At 35.5% G+C, this 20,002-nt stretch overlaps 2 protein-coding genes across 6 annotated transcripts in view; one reads left to right on the top strand and one right to left on the bottom strand.

Moving 5' to 3' along the window:
* LARGE1 (LARGE xylosyl- and glucuronyltransferase 1) overlaps positions 1-20,002 on the top strand; it is a 394,217-nt gene that overhangs the window by 283,500 nt on the left and 90,715 nt on the right. Inside the window, exon 7 of the mRNA XM_075855826.1 lies at positions 172-276. Coding sequence (XP_075711941.1) covers positions 172-276 — 105 coding nt within the window. The remainder of the gene's footprint in view (positions 1-171; positions 277-20,002) is intronic.
* The window catches only part of LOC142748662 (E3 ubiquitin/ISG15 ligase TRIM25-like), a 232,115-nt gene that overhangs the window by 161,142 nt on the left and 50,971 nt on the right, over positions 1-20,002 (bottom strand). The gene's annotated exons all lie outside the window — the stretch shown is intronic.

Raw genomic sequence — 20,002 nt, 5'->3', positions numbered from 1 at the left:
AATAATGGCTGGTGGTTCTGAGATATGTAAACATGAATCACATGATCGATCGCCGTCATATTGAGGATCAATAACACAAATATCTCCCCGTGTAAATGATGTTATATTTATGTTCTAATTCAGCCGAGTGACGACATTAAAATAATCAACTATTTTATATTTTTCTTTCAGGACAACAAGTTCTGGGGCTGGTGGAGAATCAGAGTGACTGGTACCTCGGAAATCTATGGAAAAACCACCGACCATGGCCGGCACTGGGCAGAGGATACAACACAGGTACAGCGTCTTTGTCACCATTTTCTGTGCGTTGCTCTGAGGGAGTCTTTCACTTTAACTGGTCTACAAATGAGTATATAAAAGAATATAACTACTATAATACTGCCTCCTATATACAAGAATATAACTACTATAATACTGCTCCCTATATACAAGAATATAACTACTATAATACTGCCCCCTATATACAAGAATATAACTACTATAATACTGCTCCCTATATACAAGAATATAACTACTATAATACTGCCCCCTATATACAAGAATATAACTACTATAATACTGCCCCCTATATACAAGAATATAACTACTATAATACTGCCCCCTATATACAAGAATATAACTACTATAATACTGCTCCCTATATACAAGAATATAACTACTATAATACTGCCTCCTATATACAAGAATATAACTACTATAATACTGCTCCCTATATACAAGAATATAACTACTATAATACTGCCCCCTATATACAAGAATATAACTACTATAATACTGCCCCTATATACAAGAATATAACTACTATAATACTGCTCCCTATATACAAGAATATAACTACTATAATACTGCCCCTATATACAAGAATATAACTACTATAATACTGCTCCCTATATACAAGAATATAACTACTATAATACTGCTCCTATATACAAGAATATAACTACTATAATACTGCTCCTATATACAGGAATATAACTACTATAATACTGCTCCCTATATACAAGAATATAACTACTATAATACTGCTCCCTATATACTAGAATATAACTACTATAATACTGCTCCCTATATACAAGAATATAACTACTATAATACTGCGCCCTATATACAAGAATATAACTACTATAATACTGCCCCTATATACAAGAATATAACTATTATAATATTGCTCCTATATACAAGAATATAACTATTATAATATTGCCCCCTATATACAGGAATATAACTACTATAATACTGCCCCCTATATACAAGAATATAACTACTATAATACTGCTCCTATATACAAGAATATAACTACTATAATACTGCCTCCTATATACAAGAATATAACTACTATAATACTGCCCCTATATACACAAGAATATAACTACTATAATACTGCCCCTATATACAAGAATATAACTACTATAATACTGCTCCCTATATACAAGAATATAACTACTATAATACTGCTCCTATATACAAGAATATAACTACTATAATACTGCTCCTATATACAGGAATATAACTACTATAATACTGCTCCCTATATACAAGAATATAACTACTATAATACTGCTCCCTATATACTAGAATATAACTACTATAATACTGCTCCCTATATACAAGAATATAACTACTATAATACTGCGCCCTATATACAAGAATATAACTACTATAATACTGCCCCTATATACAAGAATATAACTATTATAATACTGCTCCTATATACAAGAATATAACTACTATAATACTGCCCCTATATACAGGAATATAACTACTATAATACTGCTCCCTATATACAAGAATATAACTATTATAATACTGCTCCTATATACAAGAATATAACTACTATAATACTGCCCCTATATACAGGAATATAACTACTATAATACTGCCCCCTATATACAAGAATATAACTACTATAATACTGCTCCTATATACAAGAATATAACTATTATAATATTGCCCCCTATATACAGGAATATAACTACTATAATACTGCCCCATATATACAAGAATATAACTACTATAATACTGCCCCTATATACAAGAATATAACTATTATAATACTGCTCCTATATACAAGAATATAACTACTATAAATGTGCCCCCGATATACAAGAATATAACTACTATAATACTGCACCCTATATACAAGAATATAACTACTATAATACTGCCCCTATATACACAAGAATATAACTACTATAATACTGCACCCTATATACAAGAATATAACTACTATAATACTGCCCCTATATATACAAGAATATAACTACTATAATACTGCTCCTATATACAAGAATATAACTATTATAATACTGCTCCTATATACAAGAATATAACTACTATAATACTGCCCCTATATACAGGACTATAACTACTATAATACTGCCCCCTATATACAAGAATATAACTACTATAATACTGCTCCTATATACAAGAATATAACTACTATAATATTGCCCCCTATATACAGGAATATAACTACTATAATACTGCCTCCTATATACAAGAATATAACTACTATAATACTGCCCCCTATATACAAGAATATAACTACTATAATACTGCCCCTATATACAAGAATATAACTACTATAATACTGCTCCTATATACAAGAATATAACTACTATAAATGTGCCCCCGATATACAAGAATATAACTATTATAATACTGCTGCTATATACAAGAATATAACTACTATAATACTGCCCCCTATATACAAGAATATAACTACTATAATACTGCACCCTATATACAAGAATATAACTACTATAAGGGCATGGCCACACGTGGCGGATTTCCTCCGCAACTGTCCGCATCAATGCCGCACCTAATCCGGGTTGCGGATTACGGCTGCGGATCTGCCCAAAATGTGCAGAAAATTGATGCGGACTAGCTGCTGCGGACTGCGGGAAAAGTGCTTCCCTTCTCCCTATCAGTGCAGGATAGAGAGAAGGGACAGCACTTTCCCTACTGAAAGTAAACTAATTTCATACTTACCGGCCGTTGTCTTGGTGACGCGTCCCTCTTTCGGCATCCAGCTCGACCTCCCTGGATGACGCGCCAGTCCATGTGACCGCTGCAGCCTGTGCTTGGCCTGTGATTGGCTGCAGCCGTCACTTAGACTGAAACGTCATCCTGGGAGGCCGGACTGGAGACAGAAGCAGGGAGTTCTCGGTAAGTATGAACTTATATTTTTTTACAGGTTGCTGTATATTGGGATCGGTAGTCACTGTCCCGGGTGCAGAAACAGTTACTGCCGATCGCTTAAGTCTTTCAGCACCCTGGACAGTGACTATTTACAGACGTCTCCTAGCAACGCTCCCGTCATTACGGGAGCCCCATTGACTTCCTCAGTCTGGCTGTAGACCTAGAAATACATACGGTAGGTCCAGCCAGAATGAAGAAATGTCAAGTTAAAAAAGCAAGACGCATCCGCAGCACACATAACATGTGCATGACAGCTGCGGACTTCATTGCGGAAATTAGAATCTCCATTGAAGTCAATGGAGAAATTCCGCCATGAGTCCGCCACTGCTCCGCAACAGACAGAGCATGCTGCGGACACCAAATTCCGCTCCGCAGCCTATGCTCCGCAGCGGAATTTTACGCATCGTCTAAACGAACACTGCTAAATTAAAGTGGAAGTCAATGGAGAAACGGCTCCTCTGCGGATTAACGCTGCGGAGTGTCCGCAGCGGAATTTAAGTGAAATTCCGCCACGTGTGAACCCAGCCTTATACTGCCCCTATATACAAGAATATAACTACTATAATACTGCCCCTATATACAAGAATATAACTACTATAATACTGCCCCCTATATACAAGAATATAACTACTATAATACTGCCCCCTATATACAAGAATATAACTACTATAATACTGCCCCTATATACAAGAATATAATTACTATAATACTGCCCCCTATATACAAGAATATAACTACTATAATAGTGCTCCCTATATACAAGAATATAACTACTATAATACTGCCCCTATGTACAAGAATATAACTACTATAATACTGCTCCTATATACAAGACTATAACTACTGTAATACTGCTCACTATATACAAGAATATAACTACTATAATACTGCTCCTATATACAAGAATATAACTACTATAATACTGCTCCTATATACAAGACTATAACTACTGTAATACTGCTCCCTATATACAAGAATATAACTACTATAATACTGCTCCTATATACAAGAATATAACTACTATAATACTGCTCCTATATACAAGAATATAACCAGTATAATACTGCCCCCTATATACAAGAATATAACTACTATAATACTGCTCCTATATACAAGAATATAACTACTATAATACTGCCCCTATATACAAGAATATAACTACTATAATACTGTTCCCTATATACAAGAATATAACTACTATAATACTGCCCCTATATACAAGAATATAACTACTATAATACTGCCCCCTATATACAAGAATATAACTACTATAATACTGCCCCCTATATACAAGAATATAACTACTATAATACTCCCCCTATATACAAGAATATAACTACTATAATACTGCCCCCTATATACAAGAATTTAACTACTATAATACTGTTCTTATATACAAGAATATAACTACCATAATACTGCTCCTATATACAAGAATATAACTACTATAATACTGCCTCCTATATACAAGAATTTAACTATTATAATACTGCTCCTATATACAAGAATATAACTACTATAATACTGCCTCCTATATACAAGAATATAACTACCATAATACTGCTCCTATATACAAGAATATATCTACTATAATACTGCCTCCTATATACAAGAATTTAACTATTATAATACTGCTCCTATATACAAGAATTTAACTATTATAATACTGCTCCTATATACAAGAATATAACTACTATAATACTGCCTCCTATATACAAGAATATAACTACTATAATACTGCCCCTATATTCAAGAATATAACTACTATAAGGGCATGACCACACATGGCGGAATTCCTCCGCAACTGTCCGCATCAATGCCGCACCTAATCCGGGTTGCGGATTACGGCTGCGGATCTGCACAAAATGTGCAGAAAATTGATGCGGACTGGCCGCTGCGGACTGCAGGAAAAGTGCTTCTCTTCTCCCTATTCAGTGCAGGATAGAGAGAAGGGACAGCACTTTCCCTAGTGAAAGTCAAAGAAATTCATACTTACCGCCCGTTGTCTTGGTGACGCGTCCCTCTTTCGGCATCCAGCCCGACCTCCCTGGATGACGCTCCAGTCCATGTGACCGCTGCAGCCTGTGCTTGGCCTGTGATTGGCTGCAGCCGTCACTTACACTGAAACGTCATCCTGGGAGGCCGGACTGGAGACAGACGCAGGGAGTTCTCGGTAAGTATGAACTTATATTTTTTTTTACAGATACATGTATATTGGGATCGGTAGTCACTGTCCCGGGTGCAGAAACAGTTACTGCCGATCGCGTAACTCTTTCAGCACCCTGGACAGTGACTATTTACAGACGTCTCCTAGCAACGCTCCCGTCATTACGGGAGCCCCATTGACTTCCTCAGTCTGGCTGTAGACCTAGAAATACATAGGTCCATCCAGAATGAAGAAATGTCAAGTTAAAAAAGCAAGACGCATCCGCAGCACACATAACATGTGCATGACAGCTGCGGACTTCATTGCGGAAATTAGAATCTCCATTGAAGTCAATGGAGAAATTCCGCCATGAGTCCGCCACTGCTCCGCAACAGACAGAGCATGCTGCGGACACCAAATTCCGCTCCGCAGCCTATGCTCCGCAGCGGAATTGTACGCATCGTGTAAACGAACACTGCTAAATTAAAGTGAAAGTCAATGGAGAAACGGCTCCGCTGCGGATTAACGCTGCGGAGTGTCCGCAGCGGAATTTAAGTGAAATTCCGCCATGTGTGAACCCGCCCTAATACTGCCCCTATATACAAGAATATAACTACTATAATACTGCTCCTATATACAAGAATATAACTACTATAATACTGCCCCTATATACAAGAATATAACTACTATAATACTGCCCCTATATACAAGAATATAACTACTATAATACTGCTCCTATATACAGGAATATAACTACTATAATACTGCCCCTATATACAAGAATGTAACTACTATAATACTGCCCCTATATACAAGAATATAACTACTATAATACTGCCCCCTATATACAAGAATATAACTACTATAATACTGCCCCCTATATACAAGAATATAACTACTATAATACTCCCCCTATATACAAGAATATAACTACTATAATACTGCCCCCTATATACAAGAATTTAACTACTATAATACTGTTCCTATATACAAGAATATAACTACCATAATACTGCCCCCTATATACAAGAATATAACTACTATAATACTGCTCCTATATACAAGAATATAACTTTTATAATACTGCCTCCTATATACAAGAATTTAACTATTATAATACTGCTCCTATATACAAGAATATAACTACTATAATACTGCCTCCTATATACAAGAATATAACTACTATAATACTGCCCCTATATACAAGAATATAACTACTATAATACTGCCCCTATATACAGGAATATAACTACTATAAGGGCATGACCACACATGGCGGAATTCCTCCGCAACTGTCCGCATCAATGCCGCACCTAATCCGGGTTGCGGATTACGGCTGCGGATCTGCACAAAATGTGCAGAAAATTGATGCGGACTGGCCGCTGCGGACTGCAGGAAAAGTGCTTCCCTTCTCCCTATCAGTGCAGGATAGAGAGAAGGGACAGCACTTTCCCTAGTGAAAGTAAAAGAAATTCATACTTACCGCCCGTTGTCTTGGTGACGCGTCCCTCCTTCGGCATCCAGCCCGACCTCCCTGGATGACGCGCCAGTCCATGTGACCGCTGCAGCCTGTGCTTGGCCTGTGATTGGCTGCAGCCGTCACTTACACTGAAACGTCATCCTGGGAGGCCGGACTGGAGACAGAAACAGGGAGTTCTCGGTAAGTATGAACTTATATGTTTTTTTACAGATACATGTATATTGAGATCGGTAGTCACTGTCCCGGGTGCAGAAACAGTTACTGCCGATCGCTTAACTCTTTCAGCACCCTGGACAGTGACTATTTACTGACGTCTCCTAGCAACGCTCCCGTCATTACGGGAGCCCCATTGACTTCCTCAGTCTGGCTGTAGACCTAGAAATACATAGGTCCAGCCAGAATGAAGAAATGTCATGTTAAAAAACCAATACGCTCCGCACCACACATAACATGTGCATGACAGCTGCGGACTTCATTGCGGAACTTAGAATCTCCATTGAAGTCAATGGAGAAATTCCGCCATGAGTCCGCAACCAGTCCGCCACTGCTCCGCAACAGACAGAGCATGCTGCGGACACCACATTCCGCTCCGCAGCCTATGCTCCGCAGCGGAATTGTACGCATCGTGTAAACGAACACTGCGAAATTAAAGTGAAAGTCAATGGAGAAACGGCTCCGCTGCGGATTAACGCTGCGGAGTGTCCGCAGCGGAATTTAAGTGAAAATCCGCCATGTGTGAACCCGCCCTAATACTGCTCCTATATACAAGAATATAACTACTATAATACTGCCCCTATATACAAGAATATAACTACTATAATACTGCCCCCTATATACAAGAATATAACTACTATAATACTGCCCCCAATATACAAGAATATAACTACTATAACACTGCCTCCTATATACAAGAATATAACTACTATAATACTGCCCCTATATACAAGAATATAACTACTATAATACTGCCCCCTATATACAAGAATATAACTACTATAATACTACCCCCTATATACAAGAATATAACTACTATAATACTACCCCCTATATACAAGAATATAACTACTATAATACTGCCCCTATATACAAGAATATAACTACTATAATACTGCCCCCTATATACAAGAATATAACTACTATAATACTGCTCCTATATACAAAAATATAACTACTATAATACTGGTCCCTATATACAAGAATATAACTACTATAATACTGCCCCCTATATACAAGAATATAACTACTATAATACTGCCCCTATATACAAGAATATAACTACTATAATACTGCCCCCTATATACAAGAATATAACTACTATAATACTACCCCCTATATACAAGAATATAACTACTATAATACTACCCCCTATATACAAGAATATAACTACTATAATACTGCCCCTATATACAAGAATATAACTACTATAATACTGCCCCCTATATACAAGAATATAACTACTATAATACTGCTCCTATATACAAAAATATAACTACTATAATACTGGTCCCTATATACAAGAATATAACTACTATAATACTGCCCCCTATATACAAGAATATAACTACTATAATACTGCTCCTATATACAAGAATATAACTACTATAATACTGCTCCTATATACAAGAATATAACTACTATAATACTGCCCCTAGATACAAGAATATAACTAATGTAATACTGACCCCTATGTACAAGAATATAACTACTATAATACTGCTCCCTATATACAAGAATATAATTACTATAATACTGCCCCTATGTACAAGAATATAACTACTATAATACTGACCCTTATATACAAGAATATAACTACTATAATACTGCCCCTATATACAAGAATATAACTTCTATAATACTGCTCCTATATACAAGACTATAACTACTATAATACTGCCCCCTATATACAAGAATATAACTACTATAATACTGCTCCTATATATACAAGAATATAACTACTATAATACTGCCCCTATATACAAGAATATAATTACTATAATACTGCCTCCTATATACAAGAGTATAACTACTATAATACTGCCCCTATATACAAGAATATAACTACTATAATACTGCCCCTATATACACGAATATAACTACTATAATACTGCTCCTATATACAAGAATATAACTACTATATTACTGCCCCTATATACAAGAATATAACTACTATAATACTGCCCCCTATATACAGGAATATAACTACTATAATACTGCCCCTATATACAAGAATATAACTATTACAATACTGCTCCCTATATACAAGAATATAACTACTATAATACTGCCCCTATATACAAGAATATAACTACTATAATACTGCCCCCTAGATACAAGAATAGAACTACTGTAATACTGACCCCTATGTACAAGAATATAACTACTATAATACTGCTCCCTATATACAAGAATATAACTACTATAATACTGCCCCCTATATACAAGAATATAACTACTATAATACTGCTCCTATATACAAGAATATAACTACTATAATACTGCCTCCTATATACAAGAATATAACTACTATAATACTGCCACTATATACAAGAATATAACTACTATAATACTGACCCCTGTATACAAGAATATAACTACTCTAATACTGCTCCTATATACAAGAATATAACTACTATTATACTGCTCCTATATACAAGAATATAACTACTATAATACTGCCTCCTATATACAAGAATATAACTACTATAATACTGCTCCTATATACAAGAATATAACTACTATAATACTGCCCTCTATATACAAGAATATAACTACTATAATACTGCCCCCTATATACAAGAATATAACTACTATAATACTTCCCCTATATACAAGAATATAACTACTATAATACTGACCCCTGTATACAAGAATATAACTACTATAATACTGCCCCCCTATATACAAGAATATAACTACTATAATACTGCCTCTACATACAAGAATATAACTACTATAATACTGCCCCTATATACAAGAATATAACTACTATAATACTGCTCCTATATACAAGAATATAACTACTATAATACTGCCCCCTATATACAAGAATATAACTACTATAATACTGCCCCTATATACAAGAATATAACTACTATAATACTGCCCCTATATACAAGAATATAACTACTATAATACTGCCCCCTATATACAAGAATATAACTACTATAATACTGCCCCTATATACAAGAATATAACTACTATAATACTGCCCCCTATGTACAAGAATATAACTACTATAATACTGCTCCTATATACAAGAATATAACTACTATAATACTGCTCCCTATATACAAGAATATAACTACTATAATACTGCTCCCTATATACAAGAATATAACTACTATAATACAGTTCCCTATATACAAGAATATAACTACTATAATACTGCTCCTATATACAAGAATATAACTACTATAATACTGCCCCCTATATACAAGAATATAACTACTATAATACTGCCCCTCCGCAGCATGCTCTTTCCATTGCGGAGAAGAAGCGGAATTTCACTGCGGATTTCAGCCTTTGCAATGCAAAAACTGATTATCTGTGGCAGGTCCGCTGTCTTTTCTGCAACGTCTGAATTACCTGTCAAATTTGCAAATGTTGGTGCAGATTCGTTGCGTAATTGGCCCAAATCTGCACCAACATTTGCAGAGGAAAAACTCTGCCACGTCTGGCCGTGCCCTTATTAATTATAAAAGAGCAGTCCCACCCTATTTGTTCCCACATCCCCTTTGGGTAGCTGCCAGGGGCAGTGGGTTACAAAAAAAAAAAAAAAAGGTACATTTTTTTTAATCGCCATCTTGTGGCACTGACTGGAATTGTCCCATTTCAGCCCCCATCCAGAAGTGAACTTCTATATTTTCAGCCTTTACCTTTAAAATTTCAAAGTCAATACAAGCAATAAGGTCTGCTCTACCTGCAGTACCGTCTCGCATTAGTGATTTGCTTTATGGCCACACGTCTTCCTTCATTTATTGTATTTCGCTGCTATTTTTGCTCCTTGTACTCCAGGATTAATAAGATTAGCAGCGACCGAACTCATAACTGTTTTTATGGCACTTGGCATGCGGAAGGCAGAGCCGAGCAATATTTATAGACTAGAAATTCCATGTCACCGGCGTCCCACTCCCAGCTTCCTACTTCACACTGAGCGAGATGTCCGAGTGACATAACTCATAGCTGGAAACCATAATGCTGCGCTGAAGGAGCCGGCGCATTATGCAGAATGTAAAGATTATGCCATTTGGGCTACTAAATCTTGTCTTATCTTCGTTGCACTGACATATCCCTTAAGGTGACTTTACGCAAACAGATTTTAGTTTGGTAACGAGCGGCGATCGACGATCACAGCGCGATGATCGGCACTGGAGTGTTCTTTTAAAACGGAGCAATGATCGGGACGAATAAACATTGTTAGAGCACGTTCACACGTGGCAGAATTTTTCCGCTGCAAATGTTGGGGCAGATTTGGGGCAATTACGCAACGAATCTGCACCAACATTTGCATATCTGACAGGTAATTCAGACGTTGCAGATATCACAGCGGACTTGCCACAGATTTCAGTTTTTGCATTGCAAAGGCTGAAATCCGCAGTGAAATTCCACTTCTTCTCCGCAACAGACAGTACATGCTGCGGAGGGAAAAGTTATATTCTTGTATATAGGGGCAGTATTATAGTAGTTATATTTTTGTACATAGGGGGCAGTATTATAGTAGTTATATTCTTGTATATAGGGGCAGTATTATAGTAGTTATATTCTTGTATATAGGAGCAGTATTATAGTAGTTATATTCTCGTATATAGGGGCAGTATTATAGTAGTTATAGTCTTGTATATAGGGGCGGTATTATAGTAGTTATATTCTTGTATATAGGGGCAGTATTATAGTAGTTATATTCTTGTATATAGGGAGCAGTATTATAGTAGTTATATTCTTGTATATAGGAGCAGTATTATAGTAGTTATATTCCTGTATATAGGAGCAGTATTATAGTAGTTATATTCTTGTATATAGGAGCAGTATTATAGTAGTTATATTCTTGTATATAGGGGGCAGTATTATAGTAGTTATATTCTTGTATATAGGGGCAGTATTATAGTAGTTATATTCTTGTATATAGGGGCAGTATTATAGTAGTTATATTCTTGTATATAGGGGCAGTATTATAGTAGTTATATTCTTGTATATAGGGGCAGTATTATAGTGGTTATATTCTTGTATATAGGGGGCAGTATTATAGTAGTTATATTCTTGTATATAGGGGGCAGTATTATAGTAGTTATATTCTTGTATATACGAGCAGTATTATAGTAGTTATATTCTTGTATATAGGGAGCAGTATTATAGTAGTTATATTCTTGTATATAGGGGGCAGTATTATAGTAGTTATATTCTTGTATATAGGAGCAGTATTATAGTAGTTATATTCTTGTATATAGGGGGCAGTATTATAGTATTTATATTCTTGTATATAGGGAGCAGTATTATAGTAGTTATATTTTTGTATATAGGGGCAGTATTATAGTAGTTATATTCTTGCATATAGGGGCAGTATTATAGTAGATATATTCTTGTATAATGGGGGCAGTATTATAGTAGTTATATTCTTGTATATAGGAGGCAGTATTATAGTAGTTATATTCTTGTATATAGGGAGCAGTATTATAGTAGTTATATTCTTGTATATAGGGGGCAGTATTATAGTAGTTATATTCTTGTACATAGGAGCAGTATTATAGTAGTTATATTCTTGTATATAGGAGCAGTATTATAGTAGTTATATTCTTGTATATAGGGGGCAGTATTATAGTAGTTATATTGTTGTATATAGGAGCAGTATTATAGTAGTTATATTGTTGTATATAGGAGCAGTATTATAGTAGTTATATTCTTGTATATAGAGGGCAGTATTACAGTAGTTATATTCTTGTATATAGGGGCAGTATTATAGTAGTTATATTCTTGTATATAGGGGGCAGTATTATAGTAGTTATATTCTTGTATATAGGGGGCAGTATTATAGTAGTTATATTCTTGTATATAGGAGGCAGTATTATAGTAGTTATATTCTTGTATATAGGAGCAGTATTATAGTAGTTATATTCTTGTATATAGGAGGCAGTATTATAGTAGTTATATTCTTGTATATAGGAGGCAGTATTATAGTAGTAATATTCTTGTATATAGGGGCAGTATTATAGTAGTTATATTCTTGTATATAGGGGCAGTATTATAGTAGTTATATTCTTGTATATAGGGGCAGTATTATAGTAGTTATATTCTTGTATATTGGTGCAGTATTATAGTAGTTATATTCTTGTATATTGGGGCAGTATTATAGTAGTTATATTCTTGTATATAGGGAGCAGTATTATAGTAGTTATATTCTTGTATATGGGGCAGTATTATAGTAGTTATATTCTTGTATATAGGGGCAGTATTATAGTAGATATATTCTTGTATATAGGGGCAGTATTATAGTAGATATATTCTTGTATATAGGGGGCAGTAATATAGTAGTTATATTCTTGTATATAGGGGCAGTATTATAGTAGTTATATTCCTGTACATAGGGGGCAGTATTATAGTAGTTATATTCTTGTATATAGGAGGCAGTATTATAGTAGTTATATTCTTGTATATAGGGAGCAGTATTATAGTAGTTATATTCTTGTATATAGGAGCAGTATTATAGTAGTTATATTCTTGTATATAGGGAGCAGTATTATAGTAGTTATATTCTTGTATATAGGAGCAGTATTATAGTAGTTATATTCTTGTATATAGGGGCAGTATTATAGTAGTTATATTCTTGTATATAGGAGGCAGTATTATAGTAGTTATATTCTTGTATATAGGGAGCAGTATTATAGTAGTTATATTCTTGTATATAGGAGCAGTATTAGGCTGGGTTCACACGTGGCGGAATTTCACTTAAATTCCGCTGCGGACACTCCGCAGCGTTAATCCGCAGCGGTGCCGTTTGTCCATTGACTTACACTTTAATTTAGCAGTGTTCGTTTAGACGAGGCGTAAAATTACGCTGCGGAGCATAGGCTGCGGAGCGGAATTTGGTGTCCGCAGCATGCTCTGTCTGTTGCGGAGCAGTGGCGGACTCATGGCGGAATTTCTCCATTGACTTCAATGGAGAGTCAAAATTCCGCAATGAAGTCCGCAGATCTTATGTGTGCTGCGGAGCGTATTGGTTTTACTACCATGACATTTCTTCATTCTGGCTGGACCTATGTATTTCTAGGTCTACAGCCAGACTGAGGAAGTCAATGGGGCTCCCGTAATGACGGGAGCGTTGCTAGGAGACGTCTGTAAATAGTCACTGTCCAGGGTGCTGAAAGAGTTAAGCGATCGGCAGTAACTGTTTCTGCACCCGGGACAGTGACTACCGATCCCAATATACATGTATCTGTTAAAAAATATATAAGTTCATACTTACCGAGAACTCCCTGCGTCTGTCTCCAGTCCGGCCTCCCAGGATGACGTTTCAGTCTAAGTGACGGCTGCAGCCAATCACAGGCCAAGCACAGGCTGCAGCGGTCACATGGACTGGCGCGTCATCCAGGGAGGTCGGGCTGGATGCCGAAAGAGGGACGCGTCACCAAGACAACGGCCGGTAAGTATGAAAATCGTTTACTTTCACTAGGGAAAGTGCTGTCCCTTCTCTCTATCCTGCACTGATAGGGAGAAGGGAAGCACTTTTCCCGCAGTCCGCAGCAGCTAGTCCGCATCAATTTACTGCACATTTTGTGCAGATCCGCAGCAGAATCTGCAACGCAGATTCTGTGCGGCATTGATGCGGACAGTTGCGGAGGAAATCCGCCACGTGTGGTCATGCCCTAATAGTAGTTATATTCTTGTATATAGGGGCAGTATTATAGTAGTTATATTCTTGTATATAGGGGCAGTATTATAGTAGTTATATTCTTGTATATAGGAGCAGTATTATAGTAGTTATATTCTCGTATATAGGGGCAGTATTATAGTAGTTATAGTCTTGTATATAGGGGCGGTATTATAGTAGTTATATTCTTGTATATAGGGGCAGTATTATAGTAGTTATATTCTTGTATATAGGGAGCAGTATTATAGTAGTTATATTCTTGTATATAGGAGCAGTATTATAGTAGTTATATTCCTGTATATAGGAGCAGTATTATAGTAGTTATATTCTTGTATATAGGAGCAGTATTATAGTAGTTATATTCTTGTATATAGGGGGCAGTATTATAGTAGTTATATTCTTGTATATAGGGGCAGTATTATAGTAGTTATATTCTTGTATATAGGGGCAGTATTATAGTAGTTATATTCTTGTATATAGGGGCAGTATTATAGTAGTTATATTCTTGTATATAGGGGCAGTATTATAGTGGTTATATTCTTGTATATAGGGGGCAGTATTATAGTAGTTATATTCTTGTATATAGGGGGCAGTATTATAGTAGTTATATTCTTGTATATACGAGCAGTATTATAGTAGTTATATTCTTGTATATAGGGAGCAGTATTATAGTAGTTATATTCTTGTATATAGGGGGCAGTATTATAGTAGTTATATTCTTGTATATAGGAGCAGTATTATAGTAGTTATATTCTTGTATATAGGGGGCAGTATTATAGTATTTATATTCTTGTATATAGGGAGCAGTATTATAGTAGTTATATTTTTGTATATAGGGGCAGTATTATAGTAGTTATATTCTTGCATATAGGGGCAGTATTATAGTAGATATATTCTTGTATAATGGGGGCAGTATTATAGTAGTTATATTCTTGTATATAGGAGGCAGTATTATAGTAGTTATATTCTTGTATATAGGGGGCAGTATTATAGTAGTTATATTCTTGTACATAGGAGCAGTATTATAGTAGTTATATTCTTGTATATAGGAGCAGTATTATAGTAGTTATATTCTTGTATATAGGGGCAGTATTATAGTAGTTATATTCTTGTATATAGGGGGCAGTATTATAGTAGTTATATTGTTGTATATAGGAGCAGTATTATAGTAGTTATATTGTTGTATATAGGAGCAGTACTATAGTAGTTATATTCTTGTATATAGAGGGCAGTATTACAGAAGTTATATTCTTGTATATAGGGGCAGTATTATAGTAGTTATATTCTTGTATATAGGGGGCAGTATTATAGTAGTTATATTCTTGTATATAGGGGGCAGTATTATAGTAGTTATATTCTTGTATATAGGAGGCAGTATTATAGTAGTTATATTCTTGTATATAGGAGCAGTATTATAGTAGTTATATTCTTGTATATAGGAGGCAGTATTATAGTAGTTATATTCTTGTATATAGGAGGCAGTATTATAGTAGTAATATTCTTGTATATAGGGGCAGTATTATAGTAGTTATATTCTTGTATATAGGGGCAGTATTATAGTAGTTATATTCTTGTATATAGGGGCAGTATTATAGTAGTTATATTCTTGTATATTGGTGCAGTATTATAGTAGTTATATTCTTGTATATTGGGGCAGTATTATAGTAGTTATATTCTTGTATATAGGGAGCAGTATTATAGTAGTTATATTCTTGTATATGGGGCAGTATTATAGTAGTTATATTCTTGTATATAGGGGCAGTATTATAGTAGATATATTCTTGTATATAGGGGCAGTATTATAGTAGATATATTCTTGTATATAGGGGGCAGTAATATAGTAGTTATATTCTTGTATATAGGGGCAGTATTATAGTAGTTATATTCCTGTACATAGGGGGCAGTATTATAGTAGTTATATTCTTGTATATAGGAGGCAGTATTATAGTAGTTATATTCTTGTATATAGGGAGCAGTATTATAGTAGTTATATTCTTGTATATAGGAGCAGTATTATAGTAGTTATATTCTTGTATATAGGGAGCAGTATTATAGTAGTTATATTCTTGTATATAGGAGCAGTATTATAGTAGTTATATTCTTGTATATAGGGGCAGTATTATAGTAGTTATATTCTTGTATATAGGAGGCAGTATTATAGTAGTTATATTCTTGTATATAGGGAGCAGTATTATAGTAGTTATATTCTTGTATATAGGAGCAGTATTAGGCTGGGTTCACACGTGGCGGAATTTCACTTAAATTCCGCTGCGGACACTCCGCAGCGTTAATCTGCAGCGGTGCCGTTTGTCCATTGACTTACACTTTAATTTAGCCGTGTTCGTTTAGACGAGGCGTAAAATTACGCTGCGGAGCATAGGCTGCGGAGCGGAATTTGGTGTCCGCAGCATGCTCTGTCTGTTGCGGAGCAGTGGCGGACTCATGGCGGAATTTCTCCATTGACTTCAATGGAGAGTCAAAATTCCGCAATGAAGTCCGCAGATCTTATGTGTGCTGCGGAGCGTATTGGTTTTACTACCATGACATTTCTTCATTCTGGCTGGACCTATGTATTTCTAGGTCTACAGCCAGACTGAGGAAGTCAATGGGGCTCCCGGAATGACGGGAGCGTTGCTAGGAGACGTCTGTAAATAGTCACTGTCCAGGGTGCTGAAAGAGTTAAGCGATCGGCAGTAACTGTTTCTGCACCCGGGACAGTGACTACCGATCCCAATATACATGTATCTGTTAAAAAATATATAAGTTCATACTTACCGAGAACTCCCTGCGTCTGTCTACAGTCCGGCCTCCCAGGATGACGTTTCAGTCTAAGTGACGGCTGCAGCCAATCACAGGCCAAGCACAGGCTGCAGCGGTCACATGGACTGGCGCGTCATCCAGGGAGGTCGGGCTGGATGCCGAAAGAGGGACGCGTCACCAAGACAACGGCCGGTAAGTATGAAAATCGTTTACTTTCACTAGGGAAAGTGCTGTCCCTTCTCTCTATCCTGCACTGATACAGAGAAGGGAAGCACTTTTCCCGCAGTCCGCAGCAGCTAGTCCGCATCAATTTACTGCACATTTTGTGCAGATCCGCAGCAGAATCTGCAACGCAGATTCTGTTCGGCATTGATGCGGACAGTTGCGGAGGAAATCCGCCACGTGTGGTCATGCCCTAATAGTAGTTATATTCTTGTATATAGGGGCAGTATTATAGTAGTTATATTCTTGTATATAGGAGCAGTATTATAGTAGTTATATTCTTGTATATAGGGGGCAGTATTATAGTAGTTATATTCTTGTATATAGGGAGCAGTATTATAGTAGTTATATTCTTGTATATAGGGGCAGTATTATAGTAGTTATATTCTTGTATATAGGGGCAGTATTATAGTAGTTATATTCTTGTATATAGGGAGCAGTATTATAGTAGTTATATTCTTGTACATAGGGGGCAGTATTATAGTATTTATATTCTTGTATATAGGAGCAGTATTATAGTAGTTATATTCTTGTATATAGGGGGCAGTATTATAGTAGTTATATTCTTGTATATAGGAGCAGTATTATAGTAGTTATATTCTTGTATATAGGGGGCAGTATTATAGTAGTTATATTCTTGTATATAGGGGGCAGTATTATATTCTTGTATATAGGGGGCAGTATTATAGTAGTTATATTCTTGTATATAGGGGCAGTATTATAGTAGTTATATTCTTGTATATAGGGGCAGTATTATAGTAGTTATATTCTTGTATATAGGGGCAGTATTATAGTAGTTATATTCTTGTATATAGGAGCAGTATTATAGTAGTTATATTCTTGTATATAGGGGCAGTATTATAGTAGTTATAGTCTTGTATATAGGAGCAGTATTATAGTAGTTATATTCTTGTATATAGGAGTAGTATTATAGTAGTTATATTCTTGTATATAGGGGCAGTATTATAGTAGTTATATTCTTGTATATAGGAGTAGTATTATAGTAGTTATATTCTTGTATATAGGGGCAGTATTATAGTAGTTATATTCTTGTATATAGGGGGCAGTATTATAGTAGTTATATTCTTGTATATAGGGGCAGTATTATAGTAGTTATATTCTTGTATATAGGGGCAGTATTATAATAGTTATATTCTTGTATATAGGGGGCAGTATTATAGTAGTTATATTCTTGTACATAGGGGCAGTATTATAGTAGTTATATTCTTGTATATAGGAGCAGTATTATAGTAGTTATATTCTTGTATATAGGGGGCAGTATTATAGTAGTTATATTCCTGTATATAGGGGCAGTATTATAGTAGTTATATTCTTGTATATAGGGGGCAGTAGTATAGTAGTTATATTCTTGTATATAGGGGGCAGTATTATAGTAGTTATATTCTTGTATATAGGGGCAGTATTATAGTAGTTATATTCTTGTATATAGGGGGCAGTAGTATAGTAGTTATATTCTTGTATATAGGGGGCAGTATTATAGTAGTTATATTATTGTATATAGGGGCAGTATTATAGTAGTTATATTATTGTATATAGGGGCAGTATTATAGTAGTTATATTCTTGTATATAGGAGCAGTATTATAGTAGTTATATTCTTGTATATAGGGGCAGTATTATAGTAGTTATATTCTTGTATATAGGGGCAGTAGTATAGTAGTTATATTCTTGTATATAGGGGGCAGTATTATAGTAGTTATATTCTTGTATATAGGGGGCAGTATTATAGTAGTTATATTCCTGTATATAGGGGGCAGTATTATAGTAGTTATATTCTCTGTTTCTGAATGAGGGATGTGTCGGCCTTCCCCTCCTCCGCCATGTAATAAGCCGCTGTAGATGTTCCTGAATGATTTCATTGATTACGTTTCCTGTGCGCTGAAACTTCTGTGCCCGGAATCCAAATCTAATACCTTAATTCAATTCACACCTGATAAGGTTGCCAGGGAGAAGCCAAAGCCACTTAACCCTCCGTGTTCTGCGCCTATTAGAGGAGTTTTCCGGAAATTACTACAGGGCACCATCAATATCTAGATCCCCGAAATATTTTTAACTATGATGGAAAGATTCTATAATATGTTGTTTTATTCGCACTCTTATTACAATGCTAGGTTATATACAAATAAATATATATATATATATATACACCAGCCATCCATAACATAAATCGACTGACAGATGAAGGAAATAACATTATCAGGTGATAAGGGGGGGGGGGGGGTATATTAGGCAGCACGTGACCAGTCTGTTCTTGAAGATACTGGGGGAAATAAATTAAGACCGGCGTTATACTAAGTTACGTTGCCGTAAAAT

The sequence above is a fragment of the Rhinoderma darwinii genome, chromosome 3 (assembly GCF_050947455.1).
Source record: "Rhinoderma darwinii isolate aRhiDar2 chromosome 3, aRhiDar2.hap1, whole genome shotgun sequence".
In the NCBI taxonomy this organism is placed as follows: domain Eukaryota; kingdom Metazoa; phylum Chordata; class Amphibia; order Anura; family Rhinodermatidae; genus Rhinoderma; species Rhinoderma darwinii.
The sequence above is the reverse complement of the archived record's forward strand: the minus strand, read 5'-3'. Positions and strand labels throughout refer to the sequence as shown.